Here is a 22,282-nt window from a genome sequence, read left to right as displayed (position 1 = left end):
GGGCCACTCCGGTCAATTTATATAATCGAATACCAAATATGTATGTTCCATGAATACCCATGGTTGTTTGCAGTACAAAAAATAAAATCAAAACAACGTGGGCCCCTGAGCCCTGTCTGCTCTTACTCCGCTTTATGTGAGGCATGACATCAATTTTTTACCTCCTGGGACAGTCATCGGTCCGCTATACACATACAACGCAAACCAACCAATGCCTGAGCGAGACATATTATGTAAAGCGTGTGTGGAAAAAATAGGAACAAAAATTTCTAGTTTTTTTTTTCCTCTCCTTTTCTAACACGGGCCGCGTTCATCTGAAACAAAATCATTCACACCTAACGCCATCCGGTCAAAGCAAAGTTAATGCAGGGCAACACTAATGGAGCAACATTAATGGGGCAGGAAAAGTAGGGAGGGGGGGAAGGACTTTCTGATGATAATTAACACTGAGAGTTGGAAAATTTTAACAAAGACCTGTTCTTTTGAAGTTTTCAATTCTCCAAATATCCAAGTTTTGCAGATTATGGCCTCTCAAATTCACAAAGAAATTTAAAATTATGTTAGAATAGGCACGCACACACATTTATGTCACGAAAATTTCAAAAAAGGCATTTTTTACCAAAAGTTGGAAAATAGGCAAAAAAAAGGCATTTATGGCATTTTGCCTGAACTTCCAGGCTCTATTCATAACAATATTATCAGTTATGTTGGCTTTCTTCACACGTATCAACATGAGCAAACAAAACCAACGTTACCATTCGGAATCAGCATCCCGGACCACAAGTCCTGGTTCAGTTAATCGAATAATTAATTGACGGATTTTATCATATTTACCAATACGAGCTTGGGATTGTACACAATCACCGTTGAATATCATAAATTCCCGATTTATGAACAAAAATTCACAAATTAGAGTTTGGAAAAAAATTAGATTTTGCTTGATTTTACTGTCCGCTAACGAAGAGTGAAATACACTCACGCCCTATTACATGGGACCGGGGATCAGAAAAATGCCCGTTTAACTGAGACTGTCACTTAAGGAAGGTTCCGCTGTAATAATTTTCGAATGCGTGACACACGCCAGTTTCGTACTTAATGTTTGCGCCGCTATTGTGTTGTTCGATGACGCTATACTTAGTCAAACTCAAACTAAAAAAATGAACCTTCATCTTTTCAAGGAGATATTCAACATTGTATTCTCGCATGTGTTGCATGAACGTTGTTTAGATTCAAAATCAGACATTTCTTGCGACGCTCCAAAAAAATCGCGCCGTTTTATAAGGTCCCATATTCACGTCAAATTACAAGAATTAAGCCACAAGATATCCAACAAGGTGGCTTGGAAAAACAACAAGGCATAAATAAAAATAGCCATAATAACAAATATAAATGCCCGTAGTTTCAAAATGCAGCAACGCTAACTTAAGAACTATAAACAAAGAAGTGAAAGAAAAAATACACTCTGCCCACATCAAAAATGTGTTTATCGTTAATCTACGAACAATATCGGCAACTTCCTGGAGTCGTAAATGCTAATAAACTGAAACGACAGAAACTCAACAGTTACCAAGGCACAAAACACGAACTATAACTTCGGTTACGGAAGCGATTCCGCGCACGCGCTTTGAACGTTTTGAACATATTTACTTTTTCGTTTGAAGAGCTCTTGTCGTATTCGAGGGCGTTCACTCCTCCATTTCCTTACGTGATATAAACAAACAAGAATCCGATACACATTGAATCAACGCGGGGAAGGGTAAGAAAAGAAGAGAAGGACATGAATTTGCTGTGGATTTTTAGCTTCGTGATTTTGGTTCTATGCGCGTTCGCAGATACGGGACCGGAACGTTACAGGAAGTTCAAAATCGTACCGAACGTCATTGATGAGACACCTGCCGGAAAAGTTGAGGTGGGTTCTTCGTATTTTGTTTATGATTTTAATTCGCCGATTTTTAATGAGTCTTTTAATTAATGAATTTGATCCCGTAGAAAAACTTTTTGGGTCCGAGGCCGTCGTCAGAAATTCATTTCGAGGGCTAAACAGCTTGTGCGGTAAATGTGTAATCATGTTATTCCATATGAACCAATCGTTTTGCAATTTCCGTGGGTAAGAGCCCCATATGCGGTAAAAACCCTTCTTAACGGACACTCCTCATAAGCGGTCAACCCTCTTTTACGGCCAAATAATAAATTTCGCGTGTATAATAAAAATATGCATTTGAAATCACTGATTAACGGTCCCCCTTCTTTTACGGATGAATTTTTTTGTCCCGCCGGTGTCCGCAATATAGAGGTTTTACTAGATTTCTTTCGGTGTGAGAGATTCTACTGAATGCTGCCACAGTTGTCTTCCATAGCACACATAACACGAACCGTAGACTAGGAAATGAAATTTCAGTCCGCTTCCATTAGTCATTTGATTCTTGCTCATAGGAAATATATTTGATCTTGGGATTCAAGCAATTGCACATCGAGTTTTGTTTCACAGAATTATAAGCAGGTTGCTGAAAAATGCAAACTCTTTTCAATTTTATCGTTGCAGTATTTTTCGGAATAAGAATTTTGTCACGTGTGCACCGCAAATAAAGGGGAAAACCTTGGAAATATATTTCTGTCTTAACACAAGCATCGCATTTTTCCAGGACGAAATTTTTTTGGCCAAACTCCGAATTGCAGAAAAGATTCGGACTTTGGCCTGTTATTTCGCATTCTACAAACAAATATTCCTTTGAGAATTCAGTACTTCCCAAATGCTCGGATCTAATTCCAAAAACCTGAATTTGAGTTTAATTATTCGCATTTGAAAACTGATTATAGCCAAGTTCACGGAGATTGCGTTTCGTGAATAAAAAATTGGCGTAGGTTTTTTTCATCGCCAACGTGTCATATACGTCTATATATAGCAGCTGTATTGGATCAACTCCATGTGACGAGAGAAATACAAAAAGGGAAAAATTTAAGAGAAAAACTATAAAAATAATTATATAAACATAGTTTTTTCGCCCAAATTTCGGATTAAAAAAAATAATTACAGCAACGTGACTGCGGTTTGATGGGTTGCCATGATAAACGTGGGCATGATTATCACGGAAAAATACGCCAACTTGACGATGAACCCGAATCATGTCTTTTGTTATCTGACTTTGGCCAGGTATCACCGGCCACTTCCCGAACTCGGTGGCCAATGTCAGAATTTCAGACATTGACCGGGTCAACTTTCAACGAAATTGGTCAATTCGCGAAGTGGCCGGCCCCCATCGCGAGTTGGTCAAGTACAAAATATTTAGTGAACTATTTTGGGGAGCCTCAAACGAACCACGAATAGGCAAGGGAGCGACAAGAGACAAAACTTTGAGACTCGCTGCTCTAGAATTATTTTTTTGAAACATAATAACCTAAGCACCGCAGAGGGTAGGCCAAGAAATATGATATTTTGGCGGCTAAAAATCTGTATGAAATGCTGTAAGAAAATTATACGTGCTAAATAATTTTCTTGCAACGAAGTTTACTGACCGTGACCATACCCTGTCGAATTTGAAATGCAGATTTTGGGATTAATTTCTAGCATATTCTCGTCATGAGTATATAAATGCTGTCATACAAGAAGATTCGTGGAGAGTGTTCAGAAGGAATATAAATGCTGCTGTAGACAGTTCCGGACGGGCCCATGCGTTAAGAGAATGGGGGGGGGGAACCTAAATGAGAACTGTTTGGAATTTTCAAGAATTCGCCAGGTAGGGCCTCAGAAAAAACACTTGGACCTGGGACCCATGATGCTCTTAAGACGGCCCTGACTAACTTCAAATTGAATGTGAAAAAATAACTGCAAAAAAGAAATTCAAATGCATTGCCATTCACACGATTCTGTAAATGGTAAAAAAAATAAAATTCAACGAATTTAAAATGAGAAAAAAATTCAATAAATAAATTTAATGCCTCTCTTCATAAAACTGCAAGAAATTCACCGCCGTTATATTTAATTGAAAATTCCCAGAAAAATTAAAACTATTGATTTTCACAACTTTTTAAGTTTCCTTTTCGTTTTGAAGTCTCTTTGGACTATGCTATTTTGGTATGACAAACAAACGTGGCGAAAATCTACCACTTAAAGCCCACGATATCTCGACAAATTTCAATTCAAATGCCATAGGGTAATTTTTTGTTTTGTCACTGCCATGAAGACGCCTGCAAATTTCACTTATTGACACCCTTGTTAACTGAGGGTCGTATAAGTAGTTTTTTCTACTTCCCATAATAGTCATTTTACGCCGATGTTAAAATCACAGTTGAATTTGACTTTTCTTGCTGATATTATTCCACATTTTATTTTAATTTTAGAATGAAAAGAAAAAATGCTTTTTTTTTTAATTTTCTTCATGAAACGTTCATTGATTTACGTGTGTCACAAAACATTTTTCTCGTACATGCATTATCACGATCCGCGCGCACGCAGAGTAACTCATTATACGCATCTGCATAAAAATATCGTTATTTAAATTAATTCAGACAATAATATATGAATAACTATATATTACATAATTTTTAGATGGATTCAAATTTCTTCATTAATTTTTCTTTCAATAATATCTTGAAATTACGAAATTTCTGTATAAAAAATAAAGTATTTCATTAACAATATATTTTTATTAAATCTTTGGAAGCGGAAACACGTCTATTTGATTGATGAAAGATTAATTCTGTGCTCCGATGGCGCGCAAAATGTTATGAGTCTCTTTTTTCCAAATTTCCCGATGGCGAATTTATAAATAATATTTTGCCAACACATGCGATACTGTGGCTTTTTGACTTATTACAATTTGTCTCCGTTGTTTAAACTGAAAGAGAAACATTGAATTTTGCCACCTTCCAAAATTTCAAAGAACGAGACACTCCGGAATGCGAGCAACTCAATTTTTTGGCAAAAGTGATTTTTATAACAGTTTACCATCTGAGCACAGAGTTTATATGAAATATGATAAATGTTTGTAAAATTGCAAATACATTTTAGTTGTCATGTTAAGTATTCATCAACTTGTATTGCATTCCTAAATCAATTTTCTGAAAACACTAAATGAGATTGCACACCCATTGCTTACACCATTATGTCAAAACTCGAATTTCTGAGACCGAATAACTTCTGCTCTTTAGCGTAATTTTTGCATTCTTTTAGCATTCAATATTGTTTTTTTTTAGCTACATAAAATTCTACATATATTTAATTAATGAGATTTTTTAATATTTTGAAATTTGGACTAGTTTTTTTTTTTAAATTATGAAAACAAGAAATTTTTGATTGATGTGAAAGTGAAGAAAATGCGTTTGTGTGCGTTTGAGGCTCTTTTTTTAAAGCATTAAGGCATCAACCGGCAATACATCCGTAGTTATTGTTGACTTCAATGCTTTCATCACATCTGAAAGAAATCAAAATGTAATAATGAAAATTAAATGTGTCCTGAAAATACCTTTTATTTTGTATTGAGCAATTTGTCGGACTGTGACTTATTTATTATTTGTGTAATCAGTTGCGATTTTCATTTTCAATTTTATTCTCATATTATTGTTACAAAACATATAAATCAAACCAAAATAAATCCATCAAGGGATCCTATAGGACCCGTACTTGGTGACACTTCAATTTCATAAGAGTACAATCATTTCCAATAGTTGAATTAAGTGAGGTGACGTAGGTACACGTAGCCTATCCATAATGTACAGTACCCACAACTTTTAACCGAACGATGGCGACATCTTGAGTTCTATTTATTGTAAAAGAAAGGTACCATTCTTCTTCGTTTGAGATCTTCCATAAGTGTATTAAGTTCACTTTTTTTTCTTAACTAGACATCTAAATGTTAAAACTAGATCCAACTTTTGAAAGTTCAATAGCAACCCCATTTTTTTCTTCCATATTTGGATTTAGTATCTCAAGAAATGCCAAAATACCGAATTTCATAAATTTTGAACGAACAGTTAATGAAATATAAATTATTGAAAAATGAGTGTCGTAATGTTGAATAGAAACATAGAAATACAAATACAACGCCACAACAGGCAAAATGCCCAACGAGGTGGCTGAGAAAAAGATGCCCATAACAAATATGGATTTCATATATTTAAAAAATACAGCAACCCAATTAAAAATATAATTAAACTATCTAGACCAAATAAAAACTATCTGGTCGTGATTCATAGTGTTGACATACCCTACTTCTAATGATAACACGATTATAAACACGTTTCTCTGGCCCTTTTGATTATTATCATATAGGCTTTTTACTGTAGTATGTTCAAGTTATAAATTGTACAAAATGCTAGTCATTAGAATTTATGCATATAAAGAGGGGAGGGGGGCAACGAAAAAATAGTTTTTTACACCAACCTAATTAAAAGTGCATTGCAAGACTCAAACATTGATCTTGTTACAAGTTTCTGTTTTAACAATTCTTATTTTTCTTCTTTTAATTAAGGCTTGTTTTTGAGCATAATTGCTGGAATAATATAGGTATCTCATTACTTTTTATTTCAAATGACAGATTCCAACGGACCAAATATAATTTTACTACTCATTTTGAATTTGGCTTTTTTAAAAATATGAAATTATATTGAATTATTAAAACATATTTTAAAACATTATGAATAGAAGCATACATTAATTTTTAGTTCATTCGAATCGGCATAGTCGAAAACCCAACAGAATCAATTTTCATTCTAATCTGACCTCTATTTCGCGAAATATGAGCGATCATATGAAAATGACCACTTTTAGGGGCCATATACTAGATATAAATTTGAAACTCATTGAAAAATTTCTCGTGACAAATTATGCGACAATGTTTAAATATGGAGCTCATAACTTTACTGAAATGGGCAATTGTTGTTTTAAGTATACGGTGATACGATAAATAAGTCATCCATCCCAGTTTTTCAAACATTTTTCTTTTAAATATTCGAGTAAACAAATAAACAACGAAATTTTGCAAATTTTCACTATTTCAGAAATTCGTTTCATTCCTTAGACAATATTCATGAGCTGAAATGGCAAATATAATGATGTGCAAATAATTCACAAATTAATACTATACAATCAGTCAGCATTGAGTTTTTACACATCATGTGTAATATTGTTTATAATTTTTGTGATTGTGTTTTTAATTGGGTTGCTGTATTTTTGAAACATATGACATCCATATTTGTTATGGGCATCTTTTCCTCAGCCACCTCGTTGGGCATTTTGCCTGTTGTGGCGTTGTATTTGTATAATTATATTGATGTTGATATTTATGGAAATAATAATCGATAAATAACGGTTCTCCCAATAGCGTAAATCATCTTTGTGTGCGCCAAGTTTAGGGAAGTGGCTCTTGGTGGAGTCGTCTCTGTTAAAACCACGGCATTTCGTTTCATACGTATTTTTTTTTGCATTATTAAAAATCGGAGAATTGCAAAATGAAACAAAGTTATAACATAAAATAGTGCAATGTTCGACGGCAAATTCTTATTTTTCTAAATTGGTGAAATTGTCGTCACAAACAATTAATTTGTGACACATATCATCCTTTGAAATAATTATGGTATAAATATTCATTCAATCACGGATATAGAGTCAGTAAAATGAAGAGTGACAAAAAAAAAGTTTGTTTTTCACCTCCAGAAAATAAAAGCTATTTTTTAACAGGTCCAAACACTCGCGTAGCATATGCAGTATTTATCGTTCGAAACTTGCTTGGTGTGTGTTTTTTCCTTTGCAATCAATCTTCAAAAATTCAGTTTCTCAATGTTGAGAGCGTCCCCAAACACATTTTCACTCATATTTTTCGCATTTTTATACTTACAGCAATGCAATTTTATTTTTGGGGTAAATGCAATGCGATAAATCAGATCAGATGGAAAAAAAAAATAAGGGTTCATATTGAAGATTTTGAAGTTTGAATAATAATAGATATGTAGATAATCCCTCATTAAGACAAGTTGCACATAGTCGGGTAGAAAATCATAAACCATAATTTTTGGTGAAAACCGCTTCATTCTACAACTTAACCAAGATATCGCCATCGTTCGGTTAAAAGTTGTGGGTTACTTGCACCTGCCTAGTCCAGCACGCGACAAAAGATAAGGACACTCACACACGCTCTCTCAACTGTCTCGAGACCAGTCGGTCGCATGAACCAGCTCATTATTATGTTTAAAAATGTTTAATATTCCTGTGAAATAAATTGTATTAAATTTCAACTTCAAAGTACGCCAGCAAAATATGCGTCACAAGTATATAATTTATGAGGACAATACATACATTAAAATGAAAAGCTAACGAGAAGAAAATAATTACAAACACGGAAACATAAAAAAGCGGGGGGGGGGATGGGAGAAAGCAGAGTAATAAAGTATATATAAACAAATAGGTTGATATAAAAGTAATGATTTGCACAGATATTGATATTCATTGGTGAAATTGGTGTATGCAATGAAATTGTAATCATGATTGTGCGGCACAAAAGGAAAAAAATAATTGAAGACACTCACACAATGTAATTTTCTAAATTCTCAACAGATGCAAACTATTTTATGCTGATATTTCATTTTATAACGAGTAGTTTTTCCATCCCAAAATCCAGTTTTTCTCAAAGTGTGCGTCGCGGCTTCTACGAGGCATCACTAGCTTTTGTCAGTGGCGTTACGCAAAGCTGTAGATATTGATTTGTGTGCCTGTTTACGCTCTGAAGTAGTTCTTTTATAAGTGAAAATATCTAGTAAACTATTCTGGGGAGCCACGGATAACAAACATTTCAGAATCCACTGTCAAAAAATCCATTTGTCTCTAATTACTCCCTAATTTCTATACTAGGTTTAAAATAGCTCTAGTAGGTTTTGAACGTTTTGAATTCAAGTTGAAAGTTTTTAGGACTTTTTTTTTTTCTATCTCGAAAATGTGAATGTTGATTGAAATACTCTATTATTGAAATACATGTTAACTGTCTTTGACAGTTGTCTTTCGATGGCCACGCGGTAGATTATGGGAACGAGATGAGCATCGCCGACACCAAGAAAGAGCCGGAGGTTAATTTCGACGCCGACGGCAAAGGGCTGTACACCTTCGTCATGATCGGTGAGTTATAAATCACTCTTACCTTAATAATCAATATGAATATTTCTTTTGTGAGTTATCAATTATTCTCCCGATAGAAACACTTATGAATTTCTTTGATAACTTTGTATCGAAATCGGCCATGCTCATGCACTGATCACCTCGGGTCTAAACCCCTTTGAAATTTTCAATATAAGTTGAATACAGTAACATCTCTCTTATACAGACGCCACCGGCACAAAAAAAAAAGAAAAAAGATTCGTCTGTAAAAGAGGGGTTGACCGTTAATTAGGGGGTTTGAAATGCATAATTTTATTATATAAGAGCAAGGGTGACCACATCTGAGAAGTGCCCATTAAAAAGGGGGTTTTACTTATGCTTCACAAAATATTTAATACTGAAATATCACATTTATGAGATCCATAATTTTTTTTAGAATTTTTCCAGTTTTGAAATTAGAATTCCTTAACGCTCGCGGACGAGATATCTCGTTCAAACACGAGAGGAAGGAATTTATTCCAACTCCCCCGTTTTTTACCTCTTTTTCATCATCACGAAGTTTTATTGCTAACCCCATAAACGGTAGTTGCTTCCCCCCCCCCTCTTTCGTACTTTCTACACTCCTGTGTTTATGCCCCCCCCCACATATAATGTATCTTTCTCTGCTATAACATACACTACTTTTTAGTATCCCACACAATCGACTGACGATTTTCAAAATGGGATAGCAAGAAAGCTGTGAGAGATATTAAAGTGGCGTGGTGTAGGATGCAGGTCCACCACCGTGAAGGTCACTGTCCCGGGTTCGAACCCGAGGGAGGATATAGATAAGGTATGTTCCCTAACGATCTTGAGTCGATCACCGATAGACATCATCTTCCCTTCCGACCCAGATCATTAATGACAGTAAATTGCGATATAGCCAGAGTTGGTGTTTGGTGTGTAGCAGACATGAAAGTCATTCTGGTATAATATGTAACGCCATAAGGAATTTCATCTACGTCATTCATGTTGCAAGGGATATATAGTTATTGAAATTAAAAAAAATAAAATAAAATTTTGCATGGACACTCTGTGGCCAAAAGGAAAAAAATTGTCTCTCCTAATACCACAAAAAACGCTACGTTTTTAAGTGCAATATTCACTGAGATATTTCAATTCAAAATGGGAGAAAGTTTGGAAAAAAATCTTTGCCCGTTATTTTTTTCCCTGTGTTCTTCCCCAATTTTCCTCCGTTTTTGAATTCATATATCTCTGCGAATATTTCACTTAGGAATGTGAATTTTGTTTTTGTTCGAATCGAGAGAGATAGCGCAATAACTTTCTAACTGGGTTTTTGGGTACAAGGTGTCCGTAAAGAAAGTTGCTTTCTTTTTCTTTTAAAAGTCACTTTCTTTTTGCAATAAAGCTTCGTGATGATGAAAAGAGGTAAAAAACGGGGTAGCTGGAATAAATTCCTTCCTTTCGTGTTTGGACGAGATATCTCGTTCGCGAGCGTTAAGGAGTTCTAATTTCGAAACTGGAAAAATTCTAAAAAAAATTGTGGAACTCATAAATGTGATATCTCTGTATTAAATATTCTGTGAAGCATAATATTAGACAGCGTAATAAATGCAGTAAAACCCCCCTTTTAATAACTATACATCCCTTTTCAACAAGAATGACGTATATATCCGAATTTCCTGACTTCACACATTTATATTCCGCACGAGAATGACTTTAATATCTGTCATCGTTTACCCGTTTTGAAAACCTGATTGTGGGACACTCTCTACCTACTGTGATGTTTTCCCTTTCTTTCTTTCTCCCTCTTTTATATTTCTTTCTTTCGCCTCTTCTTCCATTTTCTATTACATGCACGAATAAGGAAGAATAATTCTAGAATTATCACCCGTAATGCATATAGAGATCGTTCAAATTCGTCGCCAAAAGCCTGCATGTGAAGGGGGGTTAAGCATGATCCAAGTTTATCTTTAGTTAATAAATTATCTCTCAGTTAATAATCTTTCGATTGTCGAATGAAGATTCGAATTGATTTACTTTATTTTATGTTCTTTTCCCCTTTCTTATCTTTCAGTTTATCAACTCACAGTAAAAAAAAAGAAGAATTCTGTATGTTTGTCTGGGCTTGCCCATCGCCATGGAAACAATATTAATTAAATTTAAAAACAATAAAATTAAACTTTATTCATTCTTTTAAAATAGGTTATTTAAAAAAATTCAGGGGGAAAAATGAGTTGATAGATAAATTCCATTCATTAGGGCCGAAATGAATGGAATTTTTGTTTCTTGAATTAAGTTTGAAATCTTGCTTTTTCAGAGGAAAAAAACCAAGTGTTTTAATGTAAGAAGTTGTTTTTCTTCCGAATTAACCTTTTTAGAATGGAGGACGCAATATTGCGTCCAAACGCCAGTTGAATAAACTCAAACACGTTCTGTCTGTTTTATTTCCTCTCTTTCCCCACCATCGCGAGGCTTTGTTGTAAACCTATAAAACACAGTTGTTCTTTTTTAACCACCGTTTAGTTCTGCACTCCTGTCACTGATTTATTTTCCCCCACATATGATGCATCCTTCTACAATATACATGCGAGAGACAATGAGAGCGGTGCAAAGAGAAACCTACACTTAGTACCTACTCTTTTTATCTACTTATCTATTACACTGTTTTCATTTCATTTGTTTTTTTATTCTTCCCTTTCTTTTCTTTTTTCTAACGTACTGTTACGCTAAGACAAGGTTACCAGATTTATCACCGATTCGTCGAATAGAGATCACCCGAATTTCTTGCCAATAGCTTGTAAGCCTTAAGGTTTTTCAGCCGCGACCCAAATGTTGACCCCACGCCACCGTGCGGCCCGAAGAAGATGGGCTGCTGAACATCGAGATTGGGAGCAACATGACTGGAACCAAGTGCTGTTTACAGACGAGTCCCGATTCAGTCTGGAGTGTGACACCCGACGTGTTCTGGTATGGAGGGACAGGGGCACTCGAAATAACCCCGCATTCGTTCGTGAAAGGTCACAATACAGACGAGCTGGTTGGATGGTATGGGGTGGAATCAGCATAGGCGGACGTACGGACCTGCATATCATTCGGAATGGCACTTTGACGGCCGAAAGGTATGCAGACGAGATACTGCGACCTCATGTCATCCCTTACGCTGGAGCCATTGGAGATTCCTTTGTTTTCCAGGATGATAATGCCCGACCGCATAGAGCTCGTCTGGTGGAGAACACGCTTGAAGCTGAAACAATACAGCGTATGGAATGGCCAGCGTGCTCTCCTGACCTGAATCCAATCGAGCCGGACGACGCATTGCTGCGCGACCAAAGCCGCCTGTTACTGTCCGAGACTTGCAGATTGCACTTCTTGAGGAGTGGAACAGTATTCCCCAAAGTCTGATCGATAACCTCATCGCATCCATGGCAAACAGCAGTCTTAGCTGTTCGAGGAGACCACACGCCCTATTAAAACTCATGCATCATGTCTAAACAGTACCTTTTTTTACCGTTTACATGTAACCAAATTGTTGCCCTAAATCATCTTTTCATTTTTTTTCCATATTTTCAAAGAATTAAAGCTTAATTCCAAATTTTTTTACGTCTTTTTTCTGTATTGCGCATTGATACGCGTGTACTATCCATTGTATGCCAATACGTGGCTGTCTCGCACGGTTTTCTTCACTTTTTTGCTTGCTCCCCTAATTGTTTTGAGCAGTGTAGTTCATAGTGTTTCAACATGTAGGACAACAGGTCCTGAGCCCAGGCCATGAATCAAACGTAGGGTTCCAAATTATCGAAAACTCCCATGTATTTAATTCTGAAATCATTTATTTCACGAATTTTGAATTTTCGTTAACTCTAGAATTATTTCTCTTATTAGTTTTAGAATGAATTTTGATTAATTTCGGAATGTTTTCATTAGTATCAGAAAAGATTTCATTAATTTCAGAAAAGATTTCATTAATTTCAGAAAAGATTTCATTAATTTCAGAAAAGATTTCATTAATTTCAGAAAAGATTTCATTAATTTCAGAAAAGATTTCATTAATTTCAGAAAAGATTTCATTAATTTTCGAACAAATTCATTTATTTTCGAACAAATTCATTTATTTTCGAAATAATTCATTAATTTTCAAAAAACATTCCATTATTTTTGATATAGTTTTGCACCAACTCTGGATTCATCTTCTTCTTTTATCAGTTTCAAATTCGCAAAAGGTTCCCTAGAATTGTCTGGGTTCCAGCCCATGCCTCTAAGACGTAAAGCGTCGAGATACCCCTGAAAGCAGTGGCGTACCAAATGGATTTATAATCGAATCGTAAGTGGATTCGTACGATGCATCTAGGGAGCCCCTGCGACCCAAGTTTGGATCGCGACCCATAGGTTAAGAACCCCTGTTGTAAGCGAAGGGGGTTAATAAAACCGATGTTCCAAATTGAGAACATTGGCCGTTAAAGGATAGTGTATTTGATTTCTTTACTGTAAACATTTCAAAATTCTTCGTATGAAAATAATTTCCATCTTATTTCGTGCAGACCCCGACGCTCCTTATCCGGACAATCCGCGGTTGGCGCAGTTCTTGCATTGGTTGGTCGTCAATGTTCCCGGAAAAAATGTCTCCAGAGGAAAAGTGATCGTTCCATACATGGGACCGTCTCCACCTCCTGGACGTAAGTTTAAACCATATTTTGATCTTGCGTAATTTTAAAAATTAATCTTTTAACAAAGTTTTCATAAGAATATTTAATCAAGGAAAGTATAGAGAGATATCAAGCTAAATTTGGGGATGGAAAAACAAATAAAATTTAACATCGTAATTTCAAAGCCAGAATCAAAACACTTCGAGGAAAATTTAAGACGCGTTGAGTTAAGAAGCAAATAATCGGGAAAAAATCTGTTGGATTGAGGGTCCATTTCCTCCATTAAAGTAATGCATGTAAAAGTATATGATGGCTCATCTCTACTAAAGTATAGACACGAATGTGGTAAGTAGCATTTAAAGATGCTATCAAAGACTTTGAACTAGAAAAAGTAGGAGAAAGCTTAAATATAAAGTGAGTGCTCAGAAATATCCAGATCATATATTCAACCTTAGACACAGTCACGGATCCACAGCGATGAGTCAGGAGGGGTGGCTAATTGTGCATGATCGTAGGATTACCCTGTATTTTACGGGACAGGCCAAGTTTTACCATATTATCCGAATTTTGGGAGGGCTGATTACTCTCTCACCCTACTTCTGGATTCACGGCTGGTCTTAGGTTAATTACTTCTGAAATGCAAAGTTTCATTCAATGTTTTTTTTTCATCGATAGATTCAACATTGTGTAAAATATACGTATGGGAGGGGCACCAAAATCATTTAGGTGCTTAGGGCCTTCAAACATCTTAATCCTGTTCACGATGGTAGAAAAGCATCTTACCCATGCGGCACTCGGGCGCTACCGCAGCTCGTCTGTCTCGTAACCTATCATTTCTGGCAGGAACTTTGTTCTCCACCCAATAGTAACCGAAGCGTTTACCGATGTATTTTCTCTCGAACTGGGACAAAAAAATTTTGCCGGCGCATAATGTGTTGAAACATAAATGATGAAAGCTTTATGACGAAGATTCATTTCGTAAATTTATTTAAGGATGTGATAAAGAAGATCGCTCCTATTACTATCGTAAAAGATTAATTCCCTCATTCATTCACTCACTCAGTCAGTCGCTTTTCCATCCACTCACTTAGTCGCTCTCTCTCTCTCTCTTCCATTCACTCACTCATTCGATCACTAATTCGCTCATCCATTCGCTCACTCATACATTCACTCACTCATCTCTCTCTCTCCATTCGCTCAATCATTCATTCACTCACACACTCATTCACTCAATCTCCCATTCACTCACTCACTCTCCCATTCACTCACTCACTCACTCTCCCATTCACTCACTCACTCACCCACCCATCCATTCATTCACTAAATCAGTCATTGACTCAATCGCTCATTTGTTCGTTCATTCACTAACCTCAATCCCTCATTGACTCGCTCATTCATCCACTCACTCTTTCACTTGCTCACTCGATCATTCACTCATGTCGAACTGTTGTCGGTGAATTGTTAGTCTGTGGACCGAACACGCAATAAGAATAAGGATCACAATAAATCACGTAAATATCACCGATTACTTTTTTGGAAACTTCAGACGTATCTACAAACGCAATGTAATTCTCTCGTTCTGTCGTTGCAGCTCGTCACCGTTACATCACCCTGGTCTACAAACAGAATGATGGACGTTGTGGCGCCCGTCCTTTCAAGAAGAGAACGAATTTCGACGTGACCAAATTCGCCAACGACCACAACTTGGGGAAACCAGTGGCTGGAAATTTCTTTTCCGCGGGTTCAGGCTAAAAACAAAACCCATCGAATGAATGCTCTGATATCGAAATACTTCCGAGAGCCTGGAATCATTAAACAGTTTTTACTTATTCCTTTCGCCCTTTTTTCCTTTGAAAACGCCATCGTCAAAGTTCTTACATCATTTCAAAACTGTGTTGGGAATTCGAATGAATAAATATTCTGTTTAAAAGAGTGACGTCAATGAATTCCCACGTGAATTTTCCGCATGTGTTTGAAGGATTCAAATATTTCATCGTTAATTGTGTATTGGAATACGTGATGAGGACTAACTATATAACACGTGAGTCGAGGGTGCTCCACTTTTGTTTTGAAAGTGCGGTCTAATTCATTGGTTTGGAAATGTGCCGCGAGTCGCACAGATGATCTGAAAGTGCGCGAGTGATCTGGATATATACCAAGAGCAACTAAATTGGCCTATAAAAATGACGCGGAGGTCGCTTAAGAGAATTGCTAATGTGTCGCAGACCACTTAAGTGATCTCTAAATGCGCTGCAAGCCACTCAAGTGATCTGGAAGCATATCTGGGGTCACTTTAGCAATCGGAAAATGTACAACAAGCCACTTGAGTGAACTGGAAGTGTACCGTAGGTCGCTCAAGCGATTTGGAAATGTGTTTTGGGTCACTCGAGTGATTTGGATGTTCACAGTTGTCAGATTAAATTATCTGGAAATGTGCCGCAAGCCACTAAACTGGTTTGATAATCTTTCGTGGGCCGCTTGAGTGGTTCGATAATTTGTTACACGTCAAATGACTCCAAGGGCCACATTTGGTTCGCGGGCGATGTGTTGAGCATATATGACGTATGCTATATCGAAATGCTTAATGATCTTTTACTGAGGTTTTTGAAAGTGAAGCTGCAGCAGAGATGCATTCACTGTACATGAAGAAGATAGCGTTGATAAGAGGTGAATATCTACATATTGGACGAACCCCCCCCCCCCTATCAAAGTGAATATTTTCAACTGAAAACCTGACATGCCATTGGCTTAATTCAACAAAGTTCTGCCTCCTTTCCCATAGCCATAGGGAGGAGAATAATTAATGAAACTTGCCTTAGATTATTAGGGTAGGTCGGATCTAATTGAAAAGAAAAACACTTTGGAAATAAGCCATTTTTTTTCAGCTCGAATATTTCCTTCCCCGTCGTAACAGAAAAGATAAAATCTCATAGGCCATAATAGGCTTCTGAAATGACACGAAGACATCACAAGCTCAGCTTTCACGAGCATTGCAATTACCTTCCGTGCCTCTGGATTCGACAGGAGGCACTGATGTGACAGTGCATAGTAATAGGCATCACTTTTTGTTATACTTGGATTATCGGAATCTCGAACCCAATAATTCACGAATACAAATACAAATACAAATACAACGCCACAACAGGCAAAATGCCCAACGAGGTGGCTGATAAAAAGATGCCCATAAAAATATGGTTGTCATATGTTTCAAAAATACAGCAACCCAATTAAAAATGCAATTAACACAAATTACAAACAATATATACACATGATAAAATATTATACGATGCCCATAAAGATTACTTATGGTTGTCTTATTCTAAGAATGGATAGCTTCTCGATTTACCCCAACATGTTTATCGTATTTCTTTTTAAACGTGTCAATTGTGTTACAATTTACTACCTCCGGGGGTAAGCTATTCCATTTATTAACAACCCTATTGGAGAAAAATTCCCTGCGACACCATAACCTTGCATTGTCCCTCACCAATCGATACTGGTGTCCCCTTGTAAAAGCAGTCGATTGGCGGTGTACTAAAAGTTCATGGTCCATCCTATCCATCCCATTGAAAATTTTGAACACTTCGATCATATCTCCTCGACACCTGCGTTCATCCAATGTAAACATATTCAAAAAATGAAGTCTTTCTTCATAACTCAAGCCCTGTGTGCCAATAAGGACACGCGTAGCTCTTCTCTGCACCCCTTCAACCAAGTCTATGTCCCTCTGTAGGTATGGTCTCCAAAACCTTACAGCATACTCCAGTCCAGGACGAACTAAGCCTCGAAAAAGAGGAAGAATGACTTTAGGAGAACGCGAAGAGACCTTTTTGAAAATGAGACCAAGCATTCTATTCGATTTTTTGACAACCGCTGAACAATGTTCAGAAAACTTAAGTCGCTCGTCAATGAGAATTCCCAAATCGGTGACTCTAGTTGCATCCGGGATAGTGACACCATTCAACTCGTAAGAGAACCGTGGGTTGTTCGAACCAAAATGAGCGACCATGCACTTATCTACGCTAAACGTCATGCTCCATTCATTTGCCCATGCTGCAATCTTGTTTAAGTTGGTCTGGAGCAACTCCCTATCGCTTTCATTCCCGATTACCCCCATTAGCTTCACATCATCTGCGAATTTGCTAGTAATTCCATCGATACCCTGATCGAGTTTATCGATAAAAAGTGAAAAAAGTATGGGGCCAAGGACACTTCCCTGAGGAACTCCACTTGTGACGTCTGTCCAACCAGAGAATTCCCCGTTCACCATAACTCGTTGCGACCTATCTCTTAACCACGATTCTATCCAATTCAGCAAGTTGCCCCCTATTCCAATCTCGTGTAAACGCTTCAAGAGTTTGCCATGTTGGACCCGATCGAATGCCTTCTGGAAATCAAGGTAAACAACGTCGACATTTTTGCTCTTACCCAAAGCCTTAGTCACGTAATCATAGAAGCAAAGGAGGTTAGTTACACATGACTTCCCCTTCCTGAACCCATGCTGATTATCCGACAATACATTATTCTCGTCTATCCACTTCACAAACTGCCTTTTGATGATAATTTCCAAAATTTTCGAGAGGGAGCTCGTCAAACTCACTGGACGATAATTAGACACCACTTCTCTACTACCCTTCTTAAATATCGGAACAACGTTAGCCAGTTTCCAATCTCTCGGGACGATACCCTCAGCAACACTACTCCTGTATATCTGTGCGACTGGCCCCAACAATTCATTAGCACCTTCCCTGAGAACCCTGGGATAGATATCATCTGGTCCTGGTGCTTTGCTTGCACATACATTTCTTAGAAGATTTAGGACCTCCACGTCTTCCCCTTGAATATCGTTGAGCGTTTTATTACCCCATGCAACACCCGTATATCGAATATCATTATCTCCATTAAAAACCGACGCGAAAAAGTCATTGAAAGCACTACACATGCCTACATTGCTCTCTACTTTTGAGCCTCCTATCGAGAGGGGGCCAACTGTCCCCTTACATCCATTATTGACGTATCGAAAAAATGATTTTGGGTCAGAGCCAATGTTATCTGCCAACCTAGATTCAACTTGCTTTTTACTATCCCTTATCGCTTTCTTCAACAGTCTTCTTTTATCAGTAAACAATGATAGGTCACCTCGTCCACTTTTATACTCTCTGAATGCTCTTTTCTTTTCAAGATAAAGGTTCCGCACGCTATCCGTGAACCATAGAGGGTGTGATGTACAAACACGCTTTTTTCGAACAAAGGGTATGACGTCGTGCAAAACAGAGGACAGCTTCGTACTAAATTCTTCCCATTGACTTACCACCCCTACTGATTCCAACCGGTCTTTGAAAACTTCCGCTAACCTTCTTCGCAAAACATCAAAGTTAGTTCTCCGAAAACAAGGAACCAATCTTTTGTTATCAACCTTACCCGAGGAAAAGTTACAGTGAAATCTGACGATACGATGATCACTGGAAGAAAACTCTTCCCCCACCGAAACATGTTCAACTAGATCCTCAGAACTAGTAAGAACTAAATCCAAAATAGCAGTACCCCTAGTGGCTTCTGATACATGCTGATACAAAAAATTTTCGAGCACCAACTTAAGAAAGTCTCTTTCATACTGATTTCCAGATGAAAGGTTCTCCCAATCAATACCCGGGTAATTGAAATCCCCTAGTATGAGAACCCTCTTTCGCTTACACATGTAGGAAATTTCATCGTGCATTTTGGCGATGTAGTTTTGATCCCTATTCGGTGGATTGTAACAAACCCCAACAATAAGCTTATGACGTCTTTTGTTCTCAAGTTCAACCCATATGGTTTCAATATCACTTCTCTGTACGTCACACTCTCTAGCCTTCAAACATGATTTCACGTATATCAACACTCCACCCCCTTTCCTATCAGATCTATTTCTCAAAAAAGTATCGTATCCGGAGATGTGTAAGAAAGATTCATCCCCATCGTTTGCCCAAGATTCTGTAATGGCTATAAGATCCAAGCCCTCCACAACTATCATAGTTTCTAAAAAATCTTTCTTGTTACCCAAGCTCCTGGCATTTATTAACACACATTTTAATTTGCCCGGTGGTTTACGATAAGGGCATTACGATAAGTACGATAAGGGCATTGTGTATTACCACCAGTAGAGGTGGCTCGAGCCACCCCAAAGCTGCTTGTAAGCCGCTCTCAATGCAGCTTTTAGCCAACCTGCCACCCGTGTGCAAAAGCCTCATGCGTCACCCGTAAAGACAACCCTGGCGGGGGCTTGACACAGGTATAAACCGGTTGAACAGTATGAACAGGTATAGTACTTTTGGGTCTGAGCTATTTTCACTGTTTGTCCCTGTGGACTGAGGGTTTTTGGCACTTTTCATGATTTTTTTCAAAATACTTAGAATACATACATCGCAACAGTTTTTTCAACTAGAAATTTCAAACTCTTTTCTTTCATGAAATTGCAATTATTTAAAGGCACTAATAACTAATATTTAATGAGAAATAATTAAAAAAAGTGTGTTTTAGAGTTTTAAAAAAAGTTCCGCATAAGAAAACATCATTTTTTAATGTAAAATTTCAAACAATTCTGAATAAAAACTTATCCAAATGTTGTACAAATATCTAAAAATTGTTTTTATTAAAAAAAAAATCATCTTGTCAATGAACAAACATAGCCACCTTACCTAGGAAGATAAATGTGTTTCAACAACTATACTTACTAATACATCATTCCATAAAGCTACATCCGTTGGCTGCTGCCCCATCTACATATAAGTATATATATTCTATATATACATATATATATTTTTTTTGGAACCAGAAGATTCATAGATAATGTTTAAAACACTGGGAACATATATATTCAGCCATTTTATAGCTACTAGAGTTATAAGTTAAGCCAGAGTCAGACTAGGGCTTAGTTCCCTTGAACAAAAACGACATCCCGAGTCAGGCTCGGGCTTATACCCAAAAGTGTTAAAGAAACTGTCCCACATTTTGCTCCAGAATCATTCTACCATTCTAAATCACGCCAGATCACTTAATCCATTGCAACTCTTACACTTATTCTGTAAAGGAAAAGTATAACCAGGCGAATTGTTTTTAAGACAATTATTTCAAATTTGCATATCCGGTGATCCCGAGCCAGACAGATGATTAGCTGAATTTTTCCTTTGTCTTCATTCGACCGTTCCAGAAAAACTGCCGAGAGACGGCACCAAAAGGCACACCTGCCCCTTGCGAAAGAGTGTATTCTTGTTTCTGATATTACGGTCAAACTACCACGTCCGCCCCACCCCTCAAGTTTTATCAAAATCTTCGCCGTCAAAGTATGGTTCGAGAGAGCGTGGTGTCATTCAGGTTCCTACCATTAGAATTTTTTTCAAAATTTAGGTGTCTAAATAACTAAAAAAAGCCTTTCTAATCTGCCGCTCCCAAAAACCTGCCACCTAGGTGCACTGCATCCTCGGCAGGGCCGTCTTAAGAGTATCGTGGGCCCCCGGGCCAAGTGGTTTTTCGGAGGCCCTACCTGGTAAATCCTAGAAAATTTCAGCCGGATCTCATTTTTGTGAGGCCCCTCTTCTCTTGAAGCCCCCGGGCCGTGCCCGGATGAGCCCATGCGTTAAGACGGCACTGATCCTCGGTTAAGCCGCCCCCGAGCACCAGCGATGACGGCTAAAAACAGTAACTTCTCCAATTTACGATCATGAAACGTCATTTTTCCGGAATTGATTGCCTAATAACCTTCTTTTATAAATTTACATACAAGAGATCCCAAGGAAATTATTTTCACTTATTTTATTTCACTCTTGTACAATTAAACTTGTTCAACTGAATGCCGTATTTTTCGAGATCTCGGACCGATATTCAGTTAAAATTTGCATTTGGCTTAAATTGTGCGACGGCAATAGAGCCTGGGCCGAGTTCGGTTGTGAAAGTTGAAATTTGCAGCCGCTGTGAGTGTGTTTGTTCTGTCCTTGAAATTACATTGCAATTTTTCATTAGTACTTCGTGTTCATCAATATGGATCTACGGTCGCTATGGTGATAGAGTGGCCATGATGATGTGCTGAATCCGGGTTCGAACTCCACCGGCTCCACAGTGATGGTTGGCTGTAGTTAGTTTTCTGTGGTTCTCAACTTCGAGGCACTCATGCGAGCCGATCTCCCCGTTAAAAAAGCCTCGCCACAGAGAGCAAGCAGCACCATGCCCACAAACAGTTCTCCAATCATTACACTTCACTTCTGAAATATAGGTGGCAGCACTGATAAATCAAACACAACACTAGATACGCATTCAGCCTGTTAGGTGCACACAGTCACACTACCAGCACAACTCACTAGGAAGTACATTGCCCGTGGGGATAGACCTGAGTTGTGCTCAGTTTGAAAGAAAGTACAGGTCCACGGTGATCTCTTGATGAAAAAATTTGTTTTTCTCGTTATCATGTAATATTTCATCACGATGAATAAAGTTTAAAAAAAAAAGAAAAAAGTCAGAGGTCGGTGGTCCGATTCCCTACAGAGGCATTGTTAATTTCCTTTACAAACTTCACCTCCAT

The 22,282-nt window shown here is 37.5% G+C and overlaps 1 protein-coding gene across 1 annotated transcript; it reads left to right on the top strand.

The window, feature by feature from the left end:
- Nucleotides 1-1,637: 1,637 nt before the first annotated feature.
- On the top strand, nt 1,638-15,557 carry LOC149083546 (protein D2-like). Its single transcript, XM_089235374.1, has 4 exons — nt 1,638-1,909; nt 8,983-9,103; nt 13,624-13,758; nt 15,320-15,557. Exons 1-4 carry the CDS (start codon nt 1,778-1,780, stop codon nt 15,478-15,480), a joined length of 549 nt encoding a protein of 182 aa, XP_089091500.1. The 5' UTR covers nt 1,638-1,777; the 3' UTR covers nt 15,481-15,557.
- The last annotated feature ends 6,725 nt before the right edge of the window (nt 15,558-22,282 follow it).

The sequence above is a fragment of the Pholcus phalangioides genome, unplaced genomic scaffold, assembly GCF_987345545.1.
Source record: "Pholcus phalangioides strain wild (caught in Gottingen) unplaced genomic scaffold, Ppha-v1.0 ptg000008l_1, whole genome shotgun sequence".
Taxonomy (NCBI): domain Eukaryota; kingdom Metazoa; phylum Arthropoda; class Arachnida; order Araneae; family Pholcidae; genus Pholcus; species Pholcus phalangioides.
Note: the sequence above shows the minus strand (reverse complement) of the source record. Positions and strands in the feature narration are given on the sequence as shown.

Coding starts and splice junctions, on each gene's coding strand:
- LOC149083546 (XM_089235374.1), top strand. CDS start 1,778: ATGAATTTGCTGTGGATTTTTAGCTTCGTGATTTTGGTTCTATGCGCG. Junction 1,910..8,982: donor CACCTGCCGGAAAAGTTGAG/GTGGGTTCTTCG, acceptor TGTCTTTGACAG/TTGTCTTTCGATGGCCACGC. Junction 9,104..13,623: donor GTACACCTTCGTCATGATCG/GTGAGTTATAAA, acceptor TATTTCGTGCAG/ACCCCGACGCTCCTTATCCG.